This window comes from Ornithorhynchus anatinus, chromosome 9 (assembly GCF_004115215.2).
Source record: "Ornithorhynchus anatinus isolate Pmale09 chromosome 9, mOrnAna1.pri.v4, whole genome shotgun sequence".
NCBI classification, from domain to species: domain Eukaryota; kingdom Metazoa; phylum Chordata; class Mammalia; order Monotremata; family Ornithorhynchidae; genus Ornithorhynchus; species Ornithorhynchus anatinus.
Window position 1 is genome coordinate 57,498,362 of NC_041736.1, and position 20,954 is coordinate 57,519,315.

The following is a 20,954-nucleotide window of genomic DNA, read 5'->3' on the forward strand; positions in this document are numbered from 1 at the left end:
AAAGAAATTGAAATTCCTTACAAACACCGGCCAGGTTAATTCGAGAAATGCCTACGCACATTTTAATACACATCACTACCCAGCTAGCTCCAACCCTCTCACGCACTGGGTACTAGTGTGACTTTGAGAAAACACCTCTTCCGGTGAGTTTCACCACTTGAAAAACTGGAACGAAATCTTATTCATTAGATCTTATCTGCCAAGGATTGTGCAATCTTCAGATATATTTGTATACGGCAACCCATTGCTCAGAATCCATTTTACCATGTTGACTTGAAACCATTTAATCAACATCTGTTTAAACCAACATCACTTTCCTTGACATATCTAGAGGAAGAATCACAGGATAGTGACTACTGCATTACATTCATTCTCTCTCTTTTTCCTTTAATGGTATTTGTTAAGTGCTTATATTGTGCCAGGCGCTGTATTAAGGGCTGAGACAGATACAAGATCATCAGGTTGGACACAGTCCATGTCCCACCTGGGGCTCATGACCTTAATCCCCATTTTACAGATGAGGTAACTGAGGCACAGAAAGGGAAGTGACTTGCCCAAGGTCTCTTGGCAGACAAATGGCGGCACTGGGATTAGATCCCAGGTCTTCTGACTCCCAGGCCTCTGCTCTCTCCACTAGGCCACCCTGCTTCCCTCAGCTGCTTCTCTTCTATGATCAGTCACCTTCGTGCTAATCAATACTCACTGGCAATTTCTTTCAACACCAGAGAGAGCCAACAGTTCTAATTTGGGTACTTTATTACTCAGTTTTCGCCAAGGAAACACACTGAATGGCAATTGATGGTTCCCTTCGATAAGCTTAAAGTTTGGCCACCAAACTTCCCAGAAAATGCCGACAGATCAGTCTGTTCAGACAGTGAGGACGGCCAATCGAAAAAGCACCTGTGGGTGGAAACGGAGCACAGCCACAAGCGCCGCCTGGATTTTAGCAGAAATGACTTTGCGTTCTCACTCCCGCACCTGGGTCTCAGTTAAGAAACAAGCTGTGAACCCTTGCGGAATATTGAAATAAACAAAGCCTCCAAATAATCTGCACCAGAGGTAATCTTATTGATCTCACCCTATATTTAAGACACTCTTCTTCTAAATTTCAGAACAGAGACAAGGCTTGGAGCTTCTTAGTTCCCGTCGAATCAAGGAAGTGGACTTTGAGAGGGACAGGGTCGCCAAGTGGAAAAATATCTTCCCAAAAGGAAGGACTCCATTTCAGTCCCACTTCAATCTCTCGTCAATCATCACTCAACACCCTCAGCATCATCATCATCACTAATTTCTATGCATCTAAGAATTGCAGAGTTCTGTACTGGTGCTGGATGAACTATGGGAATTAAACGATCTCACTGTTTTATTTTGTTTTTCCCAAGCATCTAGTTCAGTGCACCACAAATTGCACGGAATCAAGAAAGGCTTATCTAACTGTCCAGTCAATCAACGGTACTTATTGAGAGCCGGGAACATGTCCACCAACTCTGTTATGCTGTAGTCCGTCAACTGTATTTATTGAGGGCTTACTTGGCGCAGAGCCCTGTACTAAGTACCTGGGAGAGTACAGTATAACAATATTACAGACACGTTGTACTCTCCCAAGTGCTTAATACAGTGCTCGGCACCCAATAAGCACTCCATAAATACAAGTGATTGATCGATCTTCTGAAAGCCGCTTTAAGCAGCTTTCAGCTTTAAATGAAGAGTGAGCAAAGACTCTAATTGAATGAACACCAGAGTGAATTGGAACTCATCGATTACTGTGACATCCACGTGGCCAAGGGCCCGGTTACTTAAAACTCTCAAAATATCAGAAGAAAATGTGCCAACGTAAATGACGAACAGCTTTAGACGAATATCTTCAACCACAAGCCGGACTGGAATTGAATTTGCATTTTTATTCAGTCACTGTTGGTGGGTTCTAAGTGATTTACGAAGCTTACGCACCAAAGGAAATCCAAAGCAATATCTACAGAAAGAGAGTCAAAGTCAGTGGTTTAATTATTTTTGAATTGAGGCGCTTGACATTTTCGGCGGGGGGAAGGGAGAGGAAATTCCACGACTCTGTCCCGGGAATCTTGCCTTGCTTTGAGGAAATGAGAAATGAGGGGAACCGATCCCAGGACGCCAAGGGGAGCGTGAAGAAGGAACTGGATGAGCAGAGGGAACGAAGACCATAGCAGTCTTACCGGACGGATCGATCGTCGCTGCCTGTCACAGCTAAAGGTTTCTTGGGATGGACAGCCAGGGCCCAGAGCTCTCCTTCACAATGGCCTTGCATTATCAGCATTGGCTTATCTCGATCTCTCACTATCACCTCAAATATCTCACTGTCTTGTGTACCTGCTAAAAGTCGATCTGCTTTCCAACAAACGCTCCGGATAGACAAACCTGGCAAGAGAACAGGAAAGGATAGTTTTAGAGCAGTTACAACATTATGACGACGGTGGCCGACCTGATTAGTTTGTATCTACCCCAGTGCTCAGTACAGTGCTTGGCACAACTTAAGCGATTTAACAAAATCATGAAATTTAGACCACTCGGTTCTTTGTCATCGAGGGGTTTGGGTCCTCACAGAAGCCCATGTTTAGGAAAATTTGTGATGTACTTACTACCTACCATGTGTGATTCTGCACAACTGTGCTAAACGGTTTCCTCTAATACTGCAACACTCTGAGAGGCTTATAATACCAGAAAAACACAGCCTAATTCAACGCTCTGTGCTCTAGCCAAAATGTGTAGCGGAAACACGCAGTCAGGCAAAACTGACTATAAAACCAACATGGTGAGGATGGTGATTTTATATCAGATTCCAATTAATTCATGATTTTTCTTCTTACCACTAAAATAATCCAATTCAATGACTAATCCAATACTTCACCAGAAGTGATGCGTACTGATTTATGACTTGTTTTTTGCAGCATACCTTTCAAATATACATTTTCTAAAAAGACGACAGTGTCGAGCCCTCTTCTAAGACATTCGGTGGGTTTTGCATCCCTGTGATTTTCTTTGGAAAGCGGAATAATTTGCACCTTTGGGACATTTATATTATCTTTATCAATTAAGCATATGTGGGTGAACACTTGGATACTGCTAATGATCAAGCCATCTCGTCCTGTTTTATCAGAAGATAAGCGGATGTGTGATGTTCCAGAACCATGCAAATGAAAGGCTCAGAATACCATCAGACATTTGTCAGTGCGATTTTGCTTTTCTGAGGACTGGTCTACTGATTTGACATTTGTAGGGTCTGCTATAGGTGCATCAATGAACTCAAAATGTATGAATCAATCAATATTTATTGAACATCTGCTGTGGGCAGAGTTAGTCAACGTGATCCCTGCCCAGGAGCTTACATTGTAGTGTATGTGTGTGTGTGTGTGTGTTGGGGGCAGGATGGAGGGAGTTTAGAGAAAGTAAATTAGAGAGAGGAGGACGAAATAATATATAAAGATATGTTTGTAAGTGCTACAGTGGGGTTATAAGTGTTCAGGTAGCCTGCAAGTGTGAAGTCTTTCTGTTTGGAATTATCACAAGTCTTTTCAGAGATTGCCGTTTGACTCTGTCCTAAGTGTCTGTCTCGCTTAAGGCAGCACAATATGGTCTTGACGATCCTCCTGACAATCGGGTACTTATATTGAGGGTCACCCCCAAATGGGAAGTATTATTGGTCAGGTCGATCTGTAGAAAAAAAATCACGTGGCACCCCCACAAGGATAAAGGCTGAAGCCTCTTCAATTGAGTGTCCTCGTCAATTACCTGAATCCAAGGACTGAGTGAATTACTGTCAGAGGTGGGGACAGTGTTAAATTACGCTGGGTTGCTAGCGTTTTGGAAGAAAAGTATACAATTGATGGTGATTTTGAATGACTGGAAGCTGGCCCTTCTAAAGATAGGTGAAATTAAAAAGAGGTAAAAGTTAGTGTCCATGGGAACTAAAACAAAAGGCATTCATGAGTGGAAAAAAAATTAAAACCCAGGGACTACTACTGATCACAAGTACATTTATGTTAGTCATCATTTAAAGAGCAAATCTGCTATGAGGCTAGAACAACTGGAATGTGAATTAAGAGAGGCTCTCCTCACCTTCCAAATCCTCTTAAAATCACATCTCCTCCAAGAAGCCTTGCGTGACTAAACTCTCATTTCCCCAATCTGTCGTCCCCTCTACATCAACTATGCACTTGGTCTGTTTTATTTATTTATATTAATGTCTGCCTCCCCCTCTAGACTGTAAACTCTTGGCAGGCGGGGAATAAGTCCGTTACATTCTTCTACAGTCCTCTCCCTGACGCTTAGTACGGTGCTCTGCGCACAGTAAGCGCTCTAGGAATGCGGCTGGCTGACTGACTTTCAACATTATGAACTGGAGGCATCTGAAGAGTAGTTCACTAAAATGATTGGGTGCCAACCTATCTCAGAAGAGTATTTCATTGCTCTTCTCTGCCGACCTGCTCCGATCATTTCGGGATCGGGGTTGCGAGGGGGGGAGGGTTGGCCAGCAGATGGTGTTGAAGAGCAACAAAGCCGGAATAATCTGCAAAACCTGGATTTTCCTACCCACAGAACTGGTCACCACTGCAAACCCCCTGGGGGTCGCACCAGAAAGAAACAACTCCTGCTGCCTGAACAGGATTTAGCCCCCCCCCCCCCCAATTTCCTAAAAAATATTTCCAGGTCCAGGCCCCCATTTTCCCCCTCCTCCCCTCTGCGTCGTCTCCTAGCAGCATGGTTCAGTGGCAAGAGCCCGGGCTTGGGAGTCAGAGGTCATGGGTTTGAATCCCAGCTCTGCCACTTGTCAGCTGGGTGACTGCGGGCAAGTCACTTCACTGCTCTTTGCCTCAGCTACCTCATCTGGAAAATGGGGATGAAGACTGTGAGCCTCATGTGGGACAATCTGATTATCCTGTATCTATCCCAGCGCTTAGAACAGTGCTCTCCACATAGTAAGTGCTTAAGAAATACCAACATTATTATTATTATCATTAAGTCTTTGGGGTGAAATTCTTCAAGAATATTTAACGATAAGCTCTCGTGGTCAGGGAACGTATCTGCTTATTGTTGCATCGTACCCTCCCAAGCGCTTAGTACCGTACTCTGCACACGGTAAGCGCTCAATAAATACATTTGAATGAATGACTGAATATTCAGGGCATAACACCTGTGTTTCCTATCCCTATCTTGGCATATTCTGTGGCACGGAATGGAGCGTCGCTCACAGCAGAATAACCCAAGAAGAATATGGAGATGAAAAGAATACAAATATGGAAATACACCTTTGAATACAAAGGTTAGAGCTACACATAAACTTGATACAAAAAAAAATTACAGGAGAGAGGCATGGAACATATTCAGTGGCAAAATGGGTATGCGAAAGGGGTGCTGATTGCCTTAGGAGCATTTGATTGGATTACAGTTGTGCCTGGATGCCCCTATCTGACCTTTCTCTACCCAGTTGAAGGGGTTAATTTGTGAGCCATGTCCTCTGATTGGCTCCTGCAGAGGAGATCTATTTCGTCTGAATCATCTGCCAATCATATGACACAATATGGCATGGGGATTTCCATCATCAATATACATGCGTTTTATCAGACAGGATGGCAGCAGGGTATCTATATCTGGTGGCTAGACGAAGGAAAGATGAGTGTGTGTGACTTTGGGGAAGTCACAACTTCTCAGTGCCTCAGTGACCTAATGGGGATTAAGACTGTGAGCCTCACGTGCGACAATCTGATGACCCTGTAACTCCACCAGCGCTTAGAACAGTGCTCTGCACATAGAAAGCACTTAAAACATACCAACATTATTATTGTCATCCTCTTGATTCTATTGCTATTGTTCTTATCTGTCCGTCTCCCCCGATTAGACTGTGCGCCCGTCAAAGGGCAGGGAATGTCTCTATCTGTTACCGATTTGTACATTACAAGCGTTTAGTACAGTGCTCGGCACATAGCAAGCACTCAATAAATATTATTGAATGAATGAATGAGTGAAAATGGGAGAAAAAGGACGTGAATTTTATTTCGCCAGGGATCCTGTCTCTTAGATTTTCTCTACATATTAAGAAGGAACAAAATGCAAAACACGAGGGGGGAGATCAAATAAGATCAGATCAGAGCAAGATAAAGAGGTGGGGCTTGCTTATGATCTTGATCACTACATGCACCTACTTACTTATTTTTGCACTAGAGCCTGATTAGCAAGCACTTTTACCCTAACAGTGCTTCTGGTAAATTACATGCTAAATTCCTACTCTTCCAGACACAATCATATAAATTTATCACTGCCCACAGATTTTTATCAGCTCCTAGACCGTAGACACAATTCATGCATGTTCAATTGTTTAGGAGTCATAATAATATTATCTACTGAGCGCAATGCAATATAACCAGTTCTTGGGAAAGTACTAACAGAAGCACAGAAGATATTCCCTGCCCACAAATAGCTTAAACTAACAGGATAAACAGGTACAAAAATATTTACAATCCTTGGAATCAGAATATAAAAAATTGAATGTACGACCGACCATGTATGTAATGCTGAGAATGGGCATAAATAAATCACTACCCAAGTCCAGGAAGTAGTTTGTATTGTACTCTCCCAAGCACTTAGAACAGCGCTTTGCACACAGTAAGTGCTCAATAAATACCACCGAATGATTGACTGATTGATTAAAGCATTGAAAAGATTCAGAGCAGAAAATTAGAGAAGGCTTGTTGGAGGAGGGGTGATGTTGGTGGGCTTTGAAGGCTGGAAGGGCTGAGGAATGGAGGATTAGATGGGGGAAAGAATCCTTCTTTGCTCCTCTCTATTCCTCCTTTTCCCCTTTCCTTTCCCATTCCTTCCCATCCTCCAACTCTCCCTTCCTCTGGACCATAAGCTCCTTGTGGGCAGGGAACGTGACTACCAACTCTGTTGTATTGTACTCCAAGAGTTAGTACAGTGGTCTGCACACAGTAAGCGCTCAATAAATACAATTGATTGACTGATTGAAAGGGGCCAGGTCCTGAGGACAACTTGAAAAAGCAGTCAAAAGCAGGACATATGAGGTGGGCTTGTAGGGAGTCAAGTGAATGAGTAGGAGAGTAGTGGGTGATCAAAGTTGATTAGCAGAGAGAGAGTTAAGATCCTCATGGGCAACCAACTCTACTGCGCTTTCCCAAAAGCTTAGGACAGTGCTCTGCAAAAAGTAAGTACTCAATGTCATTTATTTATTTACTGAAGGGTGAAAAGTCATGACATCTAAGGTAAAGAGGGCTTATTCAATGCATAATTGAATTCTGTCCTCACCTTGCATCATTTTTTAGCTTCCCTTTCTACCAGTGTAATAATTAATCGAAGCTGAAATTTTATTAAAATGATCAGTTCCTGAGCTCTCTCTATGGATATCAGAGTGTTTATCAAAAAACATTTTGTTGACATGTTGTAATATCCCCTCCCTAAACACTATTAGAACGTTCACACCGCTACATTTTGGGGGGGGGGAGGCAGGAGATATAATCTAGAACTCATTTGCCTACTATCCGAAATGCAAAATTTAGTCATTATTAATAGATCACCAAGTCATTAACAAGATTTACTATAACCCTTGATAATTTGATATTTACTAAGACCTGCCACACTATTTCTTATTTACCAATTGCAAGGGGACTTCCTATTTTCACTGAAAAAGTTATTCCTTAATTAGCACTAAACTGTCATTGAAAATTTTAAAGAATGTTTCAAACATTTTCCAAATCACTTCATTCGAGTTACTGCTTTTATAGTTTTTCCGAATTTTCTTGTTCTGATCTGGTTAGTATAGCTCCTAAAATACTTAAAGGGAAAGAGAGTTCACGTTATTAAAAAATGTGAATTTGATGCAAACCTAGTGGGAAAACCAAACAGCTTGTCAAGTTTTTCTAATTTTCTAATTAATTTTCCAAACCTCTCAGAAGACTGCAAGGAGCCTTTACAGGTTGAATTAGTTGCCTGTGACCTTTAAAAAGAAGCTATTGGTCCCTAATGCTGCTGACTAGCAACGTACCTTCACTTTCACCTTTAAATCTCCTAGCAAATGCAGAAAATTCTCAGAGCTCTGTGAAACCAGATGGGATTTGCCGATACAGAATGTCTTTTCCAATCTGTCTACCGGGGCCTGTTGGAATTAGCTCAGCATATCAGAAATCAATTGGCAAATAAAAAAGTAATCACTGGAGTTCATTTCCATAGAAATGTTCCCACAAGTCATTAAACTCCCTGCCAAAAATATAAACAGGATGTCCATCTGTTCCATTCTTAGAACTAGCATAAAAATATCAAAAAAACGCAGCAAGACGTCAAAATAGAAAATACTAGAGGCTTTTCTTTGGTGGTGGGGGGCTGGTGAACAACAGGGGTCTTAAAAAAATTACACCACAATTCCAGTTTCTCAAATATAATAAATACATTTGGATATTTAAGAGATGTTACAAACAAATCTGTGCTAACCACAGAATGGGACTTTTCTTTTCCCTTACCTCCTTCTCCCCATTCTCCAAAGCTCATATCGTTTGCAGACAATGCTAACAATGGGGAGATGCTGGCCTCTGTCCTATTTTCACAACAGGTCTATCTGATACTAGGCCTTTCCAGACCTGGTTTCAGATGGTAAGCAGAGTAGCCTAGTGGATAGAGCACGGGCCTGGGAGTCAGAAGGACCTGGGTTCTAACCCCAGCTTCACCACTTGTCTGCTGTGTGACCTTGGGTGAATCACTTCAATTTTCTGGGTCTCGGTCACCTCTATAAAATGGGGATTGAGACGGTGAGCTCCAGGGGGGACGGGGACTGTGTCCAACCTAATTGATTTGTATCTACATCAATGCTTAGAACAGTGCCTGGCATTTAGTAAGCGCTTAACAAATACGATTAAAAAAAATGGTAAGCACCCACCTCAGGGTGCCCAGCAATAAAGGTGGCACCTCATAAAGATAGTGGAGGTCAGAACTACAGGTCCCCTCTGTCCCGCTCTAAGAAAGCGGCGGGATGCAGGATGGAAGTGATCTGTTAGAGGGGCAAAAGTCAAGGTACCAGAGCCAGATTGCCCAGGCAGCTGGTCAAACAGTAGTAGGTTGGCCCTCAGTTGGGTGAGAGCAATGCCGACAGTGGCAGCAAAATGCTCTTTCCTACTCCAACCCAGCCCTCAAACTTCGCTCTTTTAATGCCAACTTTAACTGTGCTGAAATCAGCACAGTTACTAGTTTTGATATAATCCCAGAGATGGTAAAATTCTCCTGATCTGTGATGCATACCTCTGCATCACTTGAGTCTTTCGGTGAATACTAATGATTGATTGAGTATTCCTGTACCTCAATCTCGTCCATCTCGTCGCCGACCCCTCGCTCGCGTCCTGCCTCTGGCCTGCAACTCCCTCACCCTTCGCATCCAACAGACACTTACTCTTCTACCTTCAAAGCCTTACCGAAGTCATATCTCCATTAGCCTTTCCGGACAAAGCCCTCATTTCCTCTTCTCCCACTCCCTCTTGCGTCCCCCTTGCATTTGGATTTGCACCCTTTATTCACCCCAACCTCAGCCCCATAGCACTTATATACATATCCATAATTAATTTATACTAATATCTGTCTCCCCTTCTAGACTGAAAGCTCAACTGGGGGCAGGGAATGTGTCTACCAACCCTGCTATGCTGTACTCTGCCAAGGTCACAGTAAATGCTCAAAAAAATATGGAATGAACCAACTTTGGATGAACTTTCACCAAATATTGTATATGACATCATGTGGAATGGTAGGGGCTGACAAATAATTCTCAGTTTGAGGATAGCTAAACATCTGAAGTTGGCCCCCAACATATCTGTGACTAGGAACTGAACCCTCATTCCCCAAGCGTTCATTTAGACTTGAAACACGTCTTAGCAATGAATCGCTCCTACTGTTTGGATTGCATAATGAGGTTTTTCTCACCATCCAAAGAAATTCCAATCAGCTTTGACAGCAGATTTTTAAAAGGACCATCAGAAAGCCAAGAGCAAAAGCAATTGAAACTGAACATACCATTAAAGAATACCTAGCATTAGAGTGAACAGTGGATCGGCAGTTAATATCTCATTACCTTTGTATCCTTGTTCAGTCTCCCTGAGATCAATTTTGGTTATTGGTTTGAAATCAGTGTCCCATAGCCGTATACATCCGTCTCGTCCACCGGTGGCAAAACCCTCTTCGCAAGCGTACATGCTAAAGATTCCAGCCTGTTAATTAAATAATGCAGTTATTTTTAAAGTTTGTTTACGCTTTGGGTTGATTACACAACAAAATATGTTCTAATAACCTCCTATTTAAAAGGCCGACTTTTTAATAAATCTGTAACACTCTTAGGGGAACAATGTTCTCCACTGAAAAAAGAGTACAACAAAACCAAAAATTGGGATATTTCATTTTCAGTGACCAAATCTCTTCATTGGTTCACAGTAATGCAACTCATGTGGGAGAACCAGAAGAAAGGTGGATGTGGAATTAATAAATTCCCAAACTCGGTGGGATTTTTTTTAAATGGTATGTTAAGCACTTACAATAGTGCTTTCTAAGTGCTATTCTAGCTGCTATTCTAAGTGCTACAGTAGGTCCAAGTTAATTTGGTAAGATACGGTCCCTGTGTTGCATGGGACTCCCAGTTTCAGTAGGAGGGAGAAACGGTAGCCCATTATACATTTGAGGAAAGTGAAGCACAGAGAAGTTAAGTCACTTGCCCAAGGTCACATGGCAAGCAATCGCCAGGGTTAGGACCCATGTCCTTCTGAGGTCCGTACCTGCAGCTCTCTCACTAGGCCACACTCCTCCTTCCGCTCTTGTAAGTATTAAATCAGGAGTGGGACACTTTACGTAAACTACTGCCCAGAATAATCAAGCAAAGACACACAAGCACACAATATAAATACCATTACACGAGCAGCGATGTCTGAGATATGTCTCATGAGCTGTTGGACATCGCTTGGCCCCTAACTGAAAGAGCCCACATTGCATTTCTCTTGCTATGCTCAAAGACATGACTATTGCTATACTGATTGCTCATTCACTCTTGAAGCAAGTACATAACTTGGATTGCCAGTTTTTCCCACTTGAACTGAATACGTTCAACAACTCCATCAAAGCAGATGCCATATGTTGTGAATCTGCACCCATGACTATTTTGCTGAACTGATTTGGGGGTTGGAGAGTAGTGTATGATCTCTTAATGACTCCCAGATTAATATTAGTGGTTAGCAAATAATTGTGTGATGGGGTGGATCCTGAGGCTTGGAAATAAGTTACAGGACCTGACAGAACAATAGCCAAAATTCATACCTGAGAGGTATGGGTAATTTTTCATTCATGGGACACTGTTCTGAATAGTCATTGGATTTGAATAAGATTTTAATTGCACTTCCATTTTAGTACTCTCCCTATGGGAAAGTCTTTCCTCCAGGTATTCTTTTCATTGGCAATAATGAGGGCAAATTTGTTCATGTTCTTATTACCTGGGTTGTTTAAAAAAAACTGTACTGGAAGCTTTATCGGTAAGCTTTAAGTTTAAATAAAATTTAAGTTTCTGTATCTTTGGAACGGATTTTTCTCGTATTTATGTGATAGAGTTTAATGCTTAGAAATACTCAGAACCCACAAAAGGTGTTCAGTTTGGAGCCTGATCCTCCATGGAAAAATGTGCTCTTATGGCTTATTGAATTTCCGGAAAGTAATGGGAATCTTAAACTTGATGGATGGGATCTCCCATTGAGAATGACATATGCCTTAGTCTTGAGCCCTGCTGTTGAATGAGTAGAAAGAGCACAACACAGAGAATCAGAACAGAATTTGTATGCTCTGTAAATACTACTGACTGATTGATTGAAATCTGGGTTCTAATCCTACCTCCACCTGCACTGGGAGTCTTATACTCCCCCAAAAGTAGGTTTAAGGTCCAGGGTTGAATCCTTAAATGATTTCATATAGTGTACTCACCCCACAACCTCATAGTACTTACACTATGAGCTCCTTGAATTGTTCGGACTAGGTTTAGCCCTTTCCAGACATAAATGTCTCCATTTAAAGCACCAGAGTAGGTGACATCTTCTTTGGCACATGCAAGGCAAAGTATTGTCTGGAGATCCCCTGTTTTGCCAAATATTCCTCTTTTTGCGGTCAGTGCATTTCCACAGAGTGTCCAAAACTACAAAATGAAGACAACGTTAAGAGAAACCTTGAAAAATGGGCATCGGTGTCATCCACTAGCAGACACTACAATCTGTGACCTTTGGACATTTGATACTTGCCCCACCCTCAGCCCCACAAGCACTCAGAAGTGTATATTATTATTATACTATGAATTATTTAATGTGTGTCTGTCCCTCTAGACTGTAAGCTCACTGTAGGCAAGGAACGAGGCTATAAACTCTGTTTTATTGTATTCTCCCAAGCGGTCAGTACACTGGCCTACCTACAATAAGCACTCAATAAATATCACTGATTAACTACTCTGCTAAAAATCTTCTGAGATAACCCAAGAATATATTATGACTGACGATTCAATTCCAAAATCCATTTTCCTGTACACATTTGAAAATTAATTAAAATGAACTCCAGTTTGGGAGTTACTCCAATTAGTAGGACCAGAGGAAGCCAATTATTGGTGAGTGTCCTAACCCACAAATCCTTCTCTCTCTCTAGGTGTGACTAAATGTCCCTTCAACGAAAACAGACTCCATCCTAGCTTTAGACAGCGAAGAGATTGTGGTTCTGACTTGTACCTGACCTATTTCTTTGATAGAAACCATTTAATAAAGATTACAGTGGAGTCCCTGCTTACACTAACAGTATAAAGAGGCTTTGCTTTTCTATTCCTTTTCCCTATATATTAAGTTTAGCTCATTAGAGATAACTCACTCATATAATTGTAATCATGTGGGGCTTTAAAAATGGGTGTGGAGCACTGCATGGAATATTATTTAGAATAATAATAATGGTATTTGTTAAGCATTTACTATGTGCCAAGCACTGTTTTAAGCGCTGGGGGAGATACGAGGTAATCAGTTTGTCCCACATGGGGCTCACAGTCTTAATCCCCATTTTACAAATGAGGTAACTGAGGCACAGAGAAGTTAAGTGACTTGCCCAAGGTCACCCAGCTGACAAGTGGCGGAGCCGGGATTAGAACCCATGACCTCTGACTCCCAAGCCCAGGGTCTTTCCACTGAGCCACGCTGCTTCTCTCTGTATATGTACCTATATATGCATATCTGATTGCACTGTACCTACCCCACAACGTAATACAGTTCTTGGCATAGAGAAAGCACTGCTTAATAAACAAAATCTCTATTACCATTATTATTAGACTCAAACCACAATCTGATTTACTGAACAAAAAACTAGCTGGAAAATAGATGTGATCGGGTGATGTAATGCTGAAATAAATGCTTTAAAAGATCATTTATTTGGGCATGTTGGTGCCAACCAAAAGCCGATTGCAAGGTAGTCTGCCGGAAAACATAAAATGCCATCTCTTCGGCCAAAACCATCTCGTGCTTAGAAGCCAGCAACAATTTACGGTGAAACACTTCACTGAATCTGAAGCAAGTGAGACTAATATTTTACAGTCTTGTTCAAATTTCATCCATTTCCAGTCAGGTACTTGACCTCATAGGAGACATGCCTTACTGTCTGGGCAATTTCAACAGAAACAACAGAGATTTCACAGAAATTTCCCCTCATATAACCTAAGATTCTGCCGTCAATAGCTTCGTCCTCTACCTGGGACTGGGTTCCTTTACCATTATGACCGTTTTTTTAGGGGTAGATCCACTAAGAGAATAGAATAGCTAATTAATCCAAAAGACGAGAATAGACATTTGGAGAACAGTTTGGTGCATTTTTCCGTGGGCCCGCCTCAGAATACAGGGCTCACAAAATATAGGCTGACAACAGCAAAGACCGTGTCATCAAGCAGGTTCCTTAATGGTACCCACGGTATTTATGGAGGCTTCCATTTTGTTGTCCAGATGACTGTTTTTGCCTACCAAAACGGATGTGTCTGCAAAAGGACAATTAAGGAGGCTGACAAGAAAACTATTGGCAAATGAAGTTTCAGGATTTTGAAGTGCTTCTGTTTTTAGAAGTGGGTTAAAAATCAGATTTAATAGACCCTGCAGGGAAAGAAGGAAAAAAAGAGGAAAACCGGGCTGATGAACCCACTGTGTGTGTGTGTATGTATAAATAAGTATTCTACTAGTTAAAGTCACACCAATATAAAATAGAGGCACTTCCAAAATCATCTGGTTTTCTAAAAGCTCTGGGCAATGTAACACTGGTCACATGCAATTGTGCTTATTCTCACTGCTAATAGATCCAAACGGAGGCAATTTCCTCAAACTATTCCTTAGGCGGAAAAAGGAATGTTCTCTAGCAGCTCATTAAAATATGACCTTGAGAGAAGGATTTCTAAAACGTACACAAACATCATAAGGGATTGGTAACGCAGCTTAGCTGTTGTAAAATTTCAGTTACCTTCTGGTGGATTTCAATCAATCCATTAGATTTTTTGAGCACTTACTGTGTACAGAGGACTGTACTAAGTGCTCGGGAAAGTACAATATAACAGAGTTGGTAGATACAGTCCCTGCCCACGACAAGCTTACAGTCTAGAGGGGGAGACAGGCATTAATACAAATAAATTACAGGTATGTACATAAGTGCTGTGGGGCTGAGGGCGGGGTGAATAAAGGGGGCAAATCAAGGCAATGCTGAAGGAAGTGGGGGAAGAGGAAATGAAGGTTTAAGTCAGGGAAGCCCTCTTGGAGGAGATGTTCCTTCAACAAAGCACTGAAGGTGGGTTTGGGTGACTGGGAAGTCTTTGGTCTTCATCGTCAACTTCCTCATCCTCCACCCCAAAAGAGATTGGGAACAAAGCCAGTTAAAGATGGCAAAATGGGGGAATGGAAGGCTAGTGAGGTCTGGACACTGCAGGAGTTGAGGGGTACAAGTTCTCCTCAAGTTCTGCCATGGAATTCAAGGAACTTAGAGTCTCGGGACTCTTAGTTCCTTGTGGGCAGGGAACATCCCTACCAACTCTGATATCTTGTCCTCTCCCAAGTGCTTAGCACACTTATGTGCACAAAAGTAAGCACTCAATAAATACCGGTGATTAATTGATGGACGGCAGCTACCCGGGCCTGTCATGCCAGTTACACCCATTCAGCTCACTACCAGTTTTGCAGACAGCCAACTGCTGACCCATTCACAGTCACTTATACCCATTCAGCAGCAGGCTGATGGAGGAGACACACACATCTGCTCTACCAATCGCTGGGTAAATATCTTCCCTGGAAATTTACACCACATCCACTGTTGTGTTTGGGATTTTGTTGTTTTGTTTTTCCAGTAACCTGTGGATTTTTTTTTTTTAATTTAGCCATCTATTTTCCTGATTTACAATATGGTACCTAGGTGCCCAACTAAAATTGCAACATTCAAATTGGCATTTTGGCTTGGGTGCTAACTACGTTTTTCCCCAAATTAACAGCTTTTTACTATTCCACTGAGAAGGGCAATTATTTTTACTCCCCTAATGCTGAAAATAATTGGAACGTAACGGGTTTTAATATTTAGTTACATAAAGTGTCCTCTACAGTTCTCAAAACCTGAATACCAAGCTGGCATTAATGGCAGACTGCAAAAACAGACAAAAAGGGCCAGGTTTTTAAAGAAAATCTGGGGAAGCCATTTTCCAGCAGTCCTCTCGAGATCCAAATGGCTATGTAAACTTTGCCTGAACTTAAACCAGTGAAAAAATGAAAGAATAAAACCAATTTACCTTTATATGCTTCACGCCACAGCTAACCAATCTGTTTGGCTGATATGGATCCCACGAAATATCAAAAATCTGTTTTTTTTAAAAAAAGCACATTTAGAGCTAATATGCGGTTATCTTGAGTACTGTCAAAAATTCAATTTAATTTGAATTTTGAAGACTTCCAGTGAGTTTCTTTGTTTTTTTTTTTAATTTATATCATGGAACCCCTAAGGTTAGTGACTAGGAAGATTTAGAACTTGAGTGAAAAAAATAATAATAATAATGATAACGGCGGTATTTGTTAAGCGCTTACTATGTGCAAAGCACTGTTCTAAACGTCGGGGGCGGGGCTACAAGGCCATCAAGTTGTCCCACGTGGGGCTCACAGTCTTAATCCCCATTTTACAGATGAGGTAACTGAGGCCCAGAGAAGTTAAGTGACTTGCCCAAAGTCACACAGCTGACAAGCGGCAGAGCCGGGAATAGAACCCATGCCCTTTGACTCCCAAGCCTGGGCTCTTTCACTGAGCCATTCTGCTTCTCCTAAATGGAAGTGACTAGAATCACAAGTAACTCAGATGGGAGCTGGCGGGCTTCTCCAAGATTTGCTGACCAAACCCAGCCTTTACTGATCCAGTTATTGCAGACCTCGGGCTATTTGGTGGAGAGATGATCAACTAGGCAGCAACTTGAACAAACTCAACAGCATGCTTGCCAATGAGAAACTAAGGTGAGACACCTAAATCTGCTATCCTTTATGATAATACTTCGATCACGATATCCTGAATTCTCTCCAGTACTACTGAGACTCTTTCAAGACCACATCTACAAAAGAAACATGCACACTAATTCTAGATTCCTCTTTTGCCCAGGAAAATATTCATTCAATCATGGTTCAAGGTTATATTAGAAATACCAATCTAACATTTATGGTGTGAAACTACAATAATATATGCTATGTTTCTATAAGGAACTCTAACTGCTCCCACACATTATATAACTTTATCTCACCTCCTCTACTGGTCTCTAGATTATAAACTCGTTACGGGCAGGGAATGCATCTAATTCAGCTGTGTTGTACTCTCCCAAGGACTTAGTACAGTGCTCTGCACACAGTAAACTCTCAAAAAATACGAGTCTAGAAAGCACCATTCCCATTTTATAGATGGACACTTTTAGTCAAGGACTCTGCCCCTAAACCAAGTTCTAGAATAGCCAATTTATTTAGCTGAGATGATTAGCAATTTCCTGTGGCCCTTCAGTAAAGAATGTTAATGATCATGATGATTTTCAATTACTGTTACTGCAGTTTGGGTTCTCTAGTTAAGGAAAGATTGATTTGCTCCTCTCAAAGACTGCAGCTATCTCTTTCTAGGAAATAAAACTGAAGCAAAGCAATTATTTAGGATGTAGGCACCAGGACTTAAGGAAAGAAATAAAGGACGATCGGTGGAAATATCTGGGAGGAATATGCGGAGGAAGAATTTGATTGGAGGCTGGTTAAGGCAGCAGGGTTATTTTTCCTGTGATACAGGCCATGGAGATCCAAGTGCTTAGAAATTCTGTTTTCCACATCCCTACTGAGAGAGCAGGATCAAAAATCCTGACACGCTGACATGACCATGACAAGAATCTGAGGAAACTGGGGAGTTCACAAATTCCTTAAGCATCTATGGGATCAATGGAAATCGAAGCACTGACCTTGTCTAATTCAGCTTAATTTATGAGATCCACATGGAAGCAACATGACCTAGTGGAAAGAGCCCAGGCCTGGGAGTCGGCGGACCTGGGTTCTAAACCTGGTTTTACCATTTGCCCGCCGTGGGACCTCGGGCAACTCACTTAACTTCTCTGAGCCTCAGTCTCCTCAACTGTAAAATGGGGATTCAATGCATGTTCTCCCTTCTACTTAGACTCTGAGGGACACAGACTGCATCTGACTTGATTAAGTTGTATCTACCAGCGCTTAGAACAATGCTTGACAAATACCATTTTAAAAAAAGAATCTATTGGGATCACAACAGACAGAAGCTGCTGTGGAGTTAGACTACCGTAAACATTAGAAATACTCTCAACTGGGTAGAACATATACTGTGAATGCTAAAATTTCTGTCCACTCTGCCCTTCAGTTATCTTGACCATATTTCAAACTCACTTTCTATAAACTAGGGGAAGAAAATCACTTACTGCATTAAATATCCAAATTTTCCTTAATGGCTAAGCACGCATCATTTCTAATGATTGAACAGTTGCCTTACATGAATTTATCACGGAAATGAAAATGCTCAACAACTCCGCCCTGACAAGGATTAAAACATTCATCTAATTTAACTACTCCTGAAATCCAGTCCATCCGGATAATAAAATGATGTTTCTGAAGACAAAATGTTGGTTGCGATTCGCAATTCTAAAAGATTACAAATACTTTTACGGTTTGTTCCCATGATTGAACTGTAAGCAATCGCCATGACATTTGGGGCCATCAGATACAAGAGAATCAAAACCTAGAGTCCGGTTGGTTGCACAGCAGGCCAAGGTGGGACTAGGACTCAGGTTTCTCGACTCCAAGACCCAGGACTCTTCTCCTATACTGTGAGCTCCATGTGGGACCTGATTATCTCGTAGCTACGCCCACACTTAGTACAGTACTTGGCACACAGTAAGCGCTTGCCAATACCAGAGTAATTATCTTTCTTATTAGACTAGGCTGTCTCCCCTAAAGGCAGTACAGCATCATGTTTCAATAGTGCAGCATCACTTCTTATACCTGCTTCATTTGAACGAATACAAACAACTTCTGAATGTGAAAAGAGGAAAAGCTACAGCCCACCCATCCCAGCACGACGATTTCTTTGGCCTGATAATTGGAAGGAAAACTAATACCTTCGCCCTGCCAAAGTACTGTCCAGTCAAGAACTTCAAATCATTTTAATATCATCAAGTGAAATAAAATACATCTTTACTCTTATATTAGGCTAAAAGATCACTGTCATATCTGTCAGGAGCAAACATAGAAATAAATGATTTATCCTCATTATGCAATAATTATATTTATTTATTCTATTTAATCGATTTAGTCTATTATTTAAACTATTTATGGCTTTGGAAAATCAATTGCCCTCAATCCTAAAGAGGCCACCTACAATTTCCCCAAATCTGTAACGTCTTTATATCAAATATTCAGTGAGGATCATTACCCTATCTGAGTGACCAGTTGCCGTTGCCAGGAGTTTTCCCTTCTTCCAGTCCCAGATGCAGATTGTGTTTTTGGCATCCAATCCCACGGAGGCTAAACGCTAAAAGAGAGAAAAATGATCTTGTTAAATGAAGAAGAAAACTTGTCTGCTGTCCGCTGTGTGACCTTGGGGAAGTCACTCCACTTCTCTGTGCCTCAGTTACCTCATCTGTAAAATGGGGATTAAGAGTGTGATCCTCCAGGTGGGATAGGGACTATGTCCAATCTGATTATCTTGTACCTACCCCAGCGCTTAGCCCTTTTAGGACATAGTACGGCCCGGATGGGTTATTCAAATCTGCCTTCAATTAAGTCAACACGGAATATGCAAACCAATGATGTGTCCTGAAAATACTCTTCATTAGGGGCTGAAAATCAATTAGTCGAATACGGCTACCTTGAGCCTCCACTGAAATCTGTCAAACCGGCATGGAGAGACTCCGTGCCTAGGATTTGTTCTGCATGCTCAATGTGGTTTAGAGGCTGACTAGACCCTCATGTCTTCTTCTCCCACTCCCTTCTGCATTGTTCTTACCCTTGGATTTGCCCCTTTTATTCTCCCCTCTCTCAGCCCCACAGCACTTATGGCCCTAGCCATAATTTATTTAATGTCTGCCTCCCCCACCCCAGACTGTAAGCTCACTGTGGGCAGGGAACATGTTTACCAGCTCTGTTTAATTGTACTCTTCCAAGTGCTTAGTACAGTGCTCTTCACACAGTAAGCACTCAACAAATACGATCGATTGATCAGAGAGCTGGTGGGCAGGTAGCTTGGTAGCTGACCAATGTAATGTTCATTGAACCCCTGAGGCACATCTTCCTTAGCCAGCGTTCCCAAAACTGTCCTAGTGTAAGAGACATCAGGTAAATGCATATTTCTACTCTGCTGAATTTCCTCCAATTCCACCACATTTATTAAATTAAGGGGTGGAAGTGGGGGGAATGATTTTGTGAAAGATAATTGAATTTTCTGGGTCCAGGCCTGGTGAGACCACAGGCTGTCCTCAGATGATAAAAGACACTCATAAAACAGCACATAAGCAAAACAGAAAATAAATATGGAAAAGGAATATAGGAACCAAAAAGAAATGAAAGGTGGATCGGGAGGCATATGGCACATATCTTGCACGTGCTAACAAAAACCTAATTTGGTGCATATTTTGGAATGCAGTGTAACAAGTCAGCATGTTCCATATGAAAATTAGAATCATAAATCACCTAGTCCAGTCCCCTGTCTTTAGATGAGAATGATTATCCAACAGGAGTAGGTGGTTATTTGTTACATTAGAATGATATATGCATGTATGTTTATACATGCACACAATTCTGTTACAAAAGAAGATTCATTTGGTCCTGGCCCATTAGAATGTTAAACCCATTCTAGACAGAGTAAATAAATAATGGAAAACAAATTTAATGAACTATCAATAAAATACAATTCATTCACTTTTTTTTTGGTATTTTATCCACATAATCTCGGGAGGGTGATGTTTCAATAGTATTTTATTCATTTTTTAAAAACTGGTTATTTAGTCTTTTAAACAAGTTAGCCAGCACCAGGCACAAATGTGAAAAATAGATTCCTCAGAGCAAAATGAAATGGATTTAGTTCTTCAGTTAATCACTAATCCTTTAGCTACCTGACAGGCATTTCTGTTACTTTTTTTTTGTCAGTAGAGGGTTGACACACTATTTATCATTTTCTAAATATCCCGTCTGTAAACCCCGCCTAGGGAATAGTGCATGTCTGAAGTAATTGGCCATAACAAGCCACACAGTACATTATGATACAAAGTTGGAAGGTTGCTTCTTTCAGCTGGCAGTTAAGTGCCAGCTATTTTTTTTTCTTGAGTTTACCTGTGTGACAATATCAGAGTTAAATGGAGCTGAGACTCTGATACAAGGACAAAAGAAAGG

The 20,954-nt window shown here is 41.4% G+C and overlaps 1 protein-coding gene across 4 annotated transcripts in view; it reads right to left on the minus strand.

Moving 5' to 3' along the window:
- EML6 (EMAP like 6) overlaps positions 1-20,954 on the minus strand; it is a 144,092-nt gene that overhangs the window by 71,460 nt on the left and 51,678 nt on the right. For all 4 annotated transcript variants that reach the window (XM_001509924.6, XM_007672024.4, XM_029071718.2 and 1 more), the window contains exons 3-7: positions 19,000-19,098; positions 15,824-15,892; positions 12,002-12,187; positions 10,097-10,232; positions 2,193-2,394 (exon numbers count right to left, since the gene is read on the minus strand). In XM_001509924.6, the coding sequence (XP_001509974.2) occupies positions 2,193-2,394; positions 10,097-10,232; positions 12,002-12,187; positions 15,824-15,892; positions 19,000-19,098 (692 nt within the window). The remainder of the gene's footprint in view (positions 1-2,192; positions 2,395-10,096; positions 10,233-12,001; positions 12,188-15,823; positions 15,893-18,999; positions 19,099-20,954) is intronic.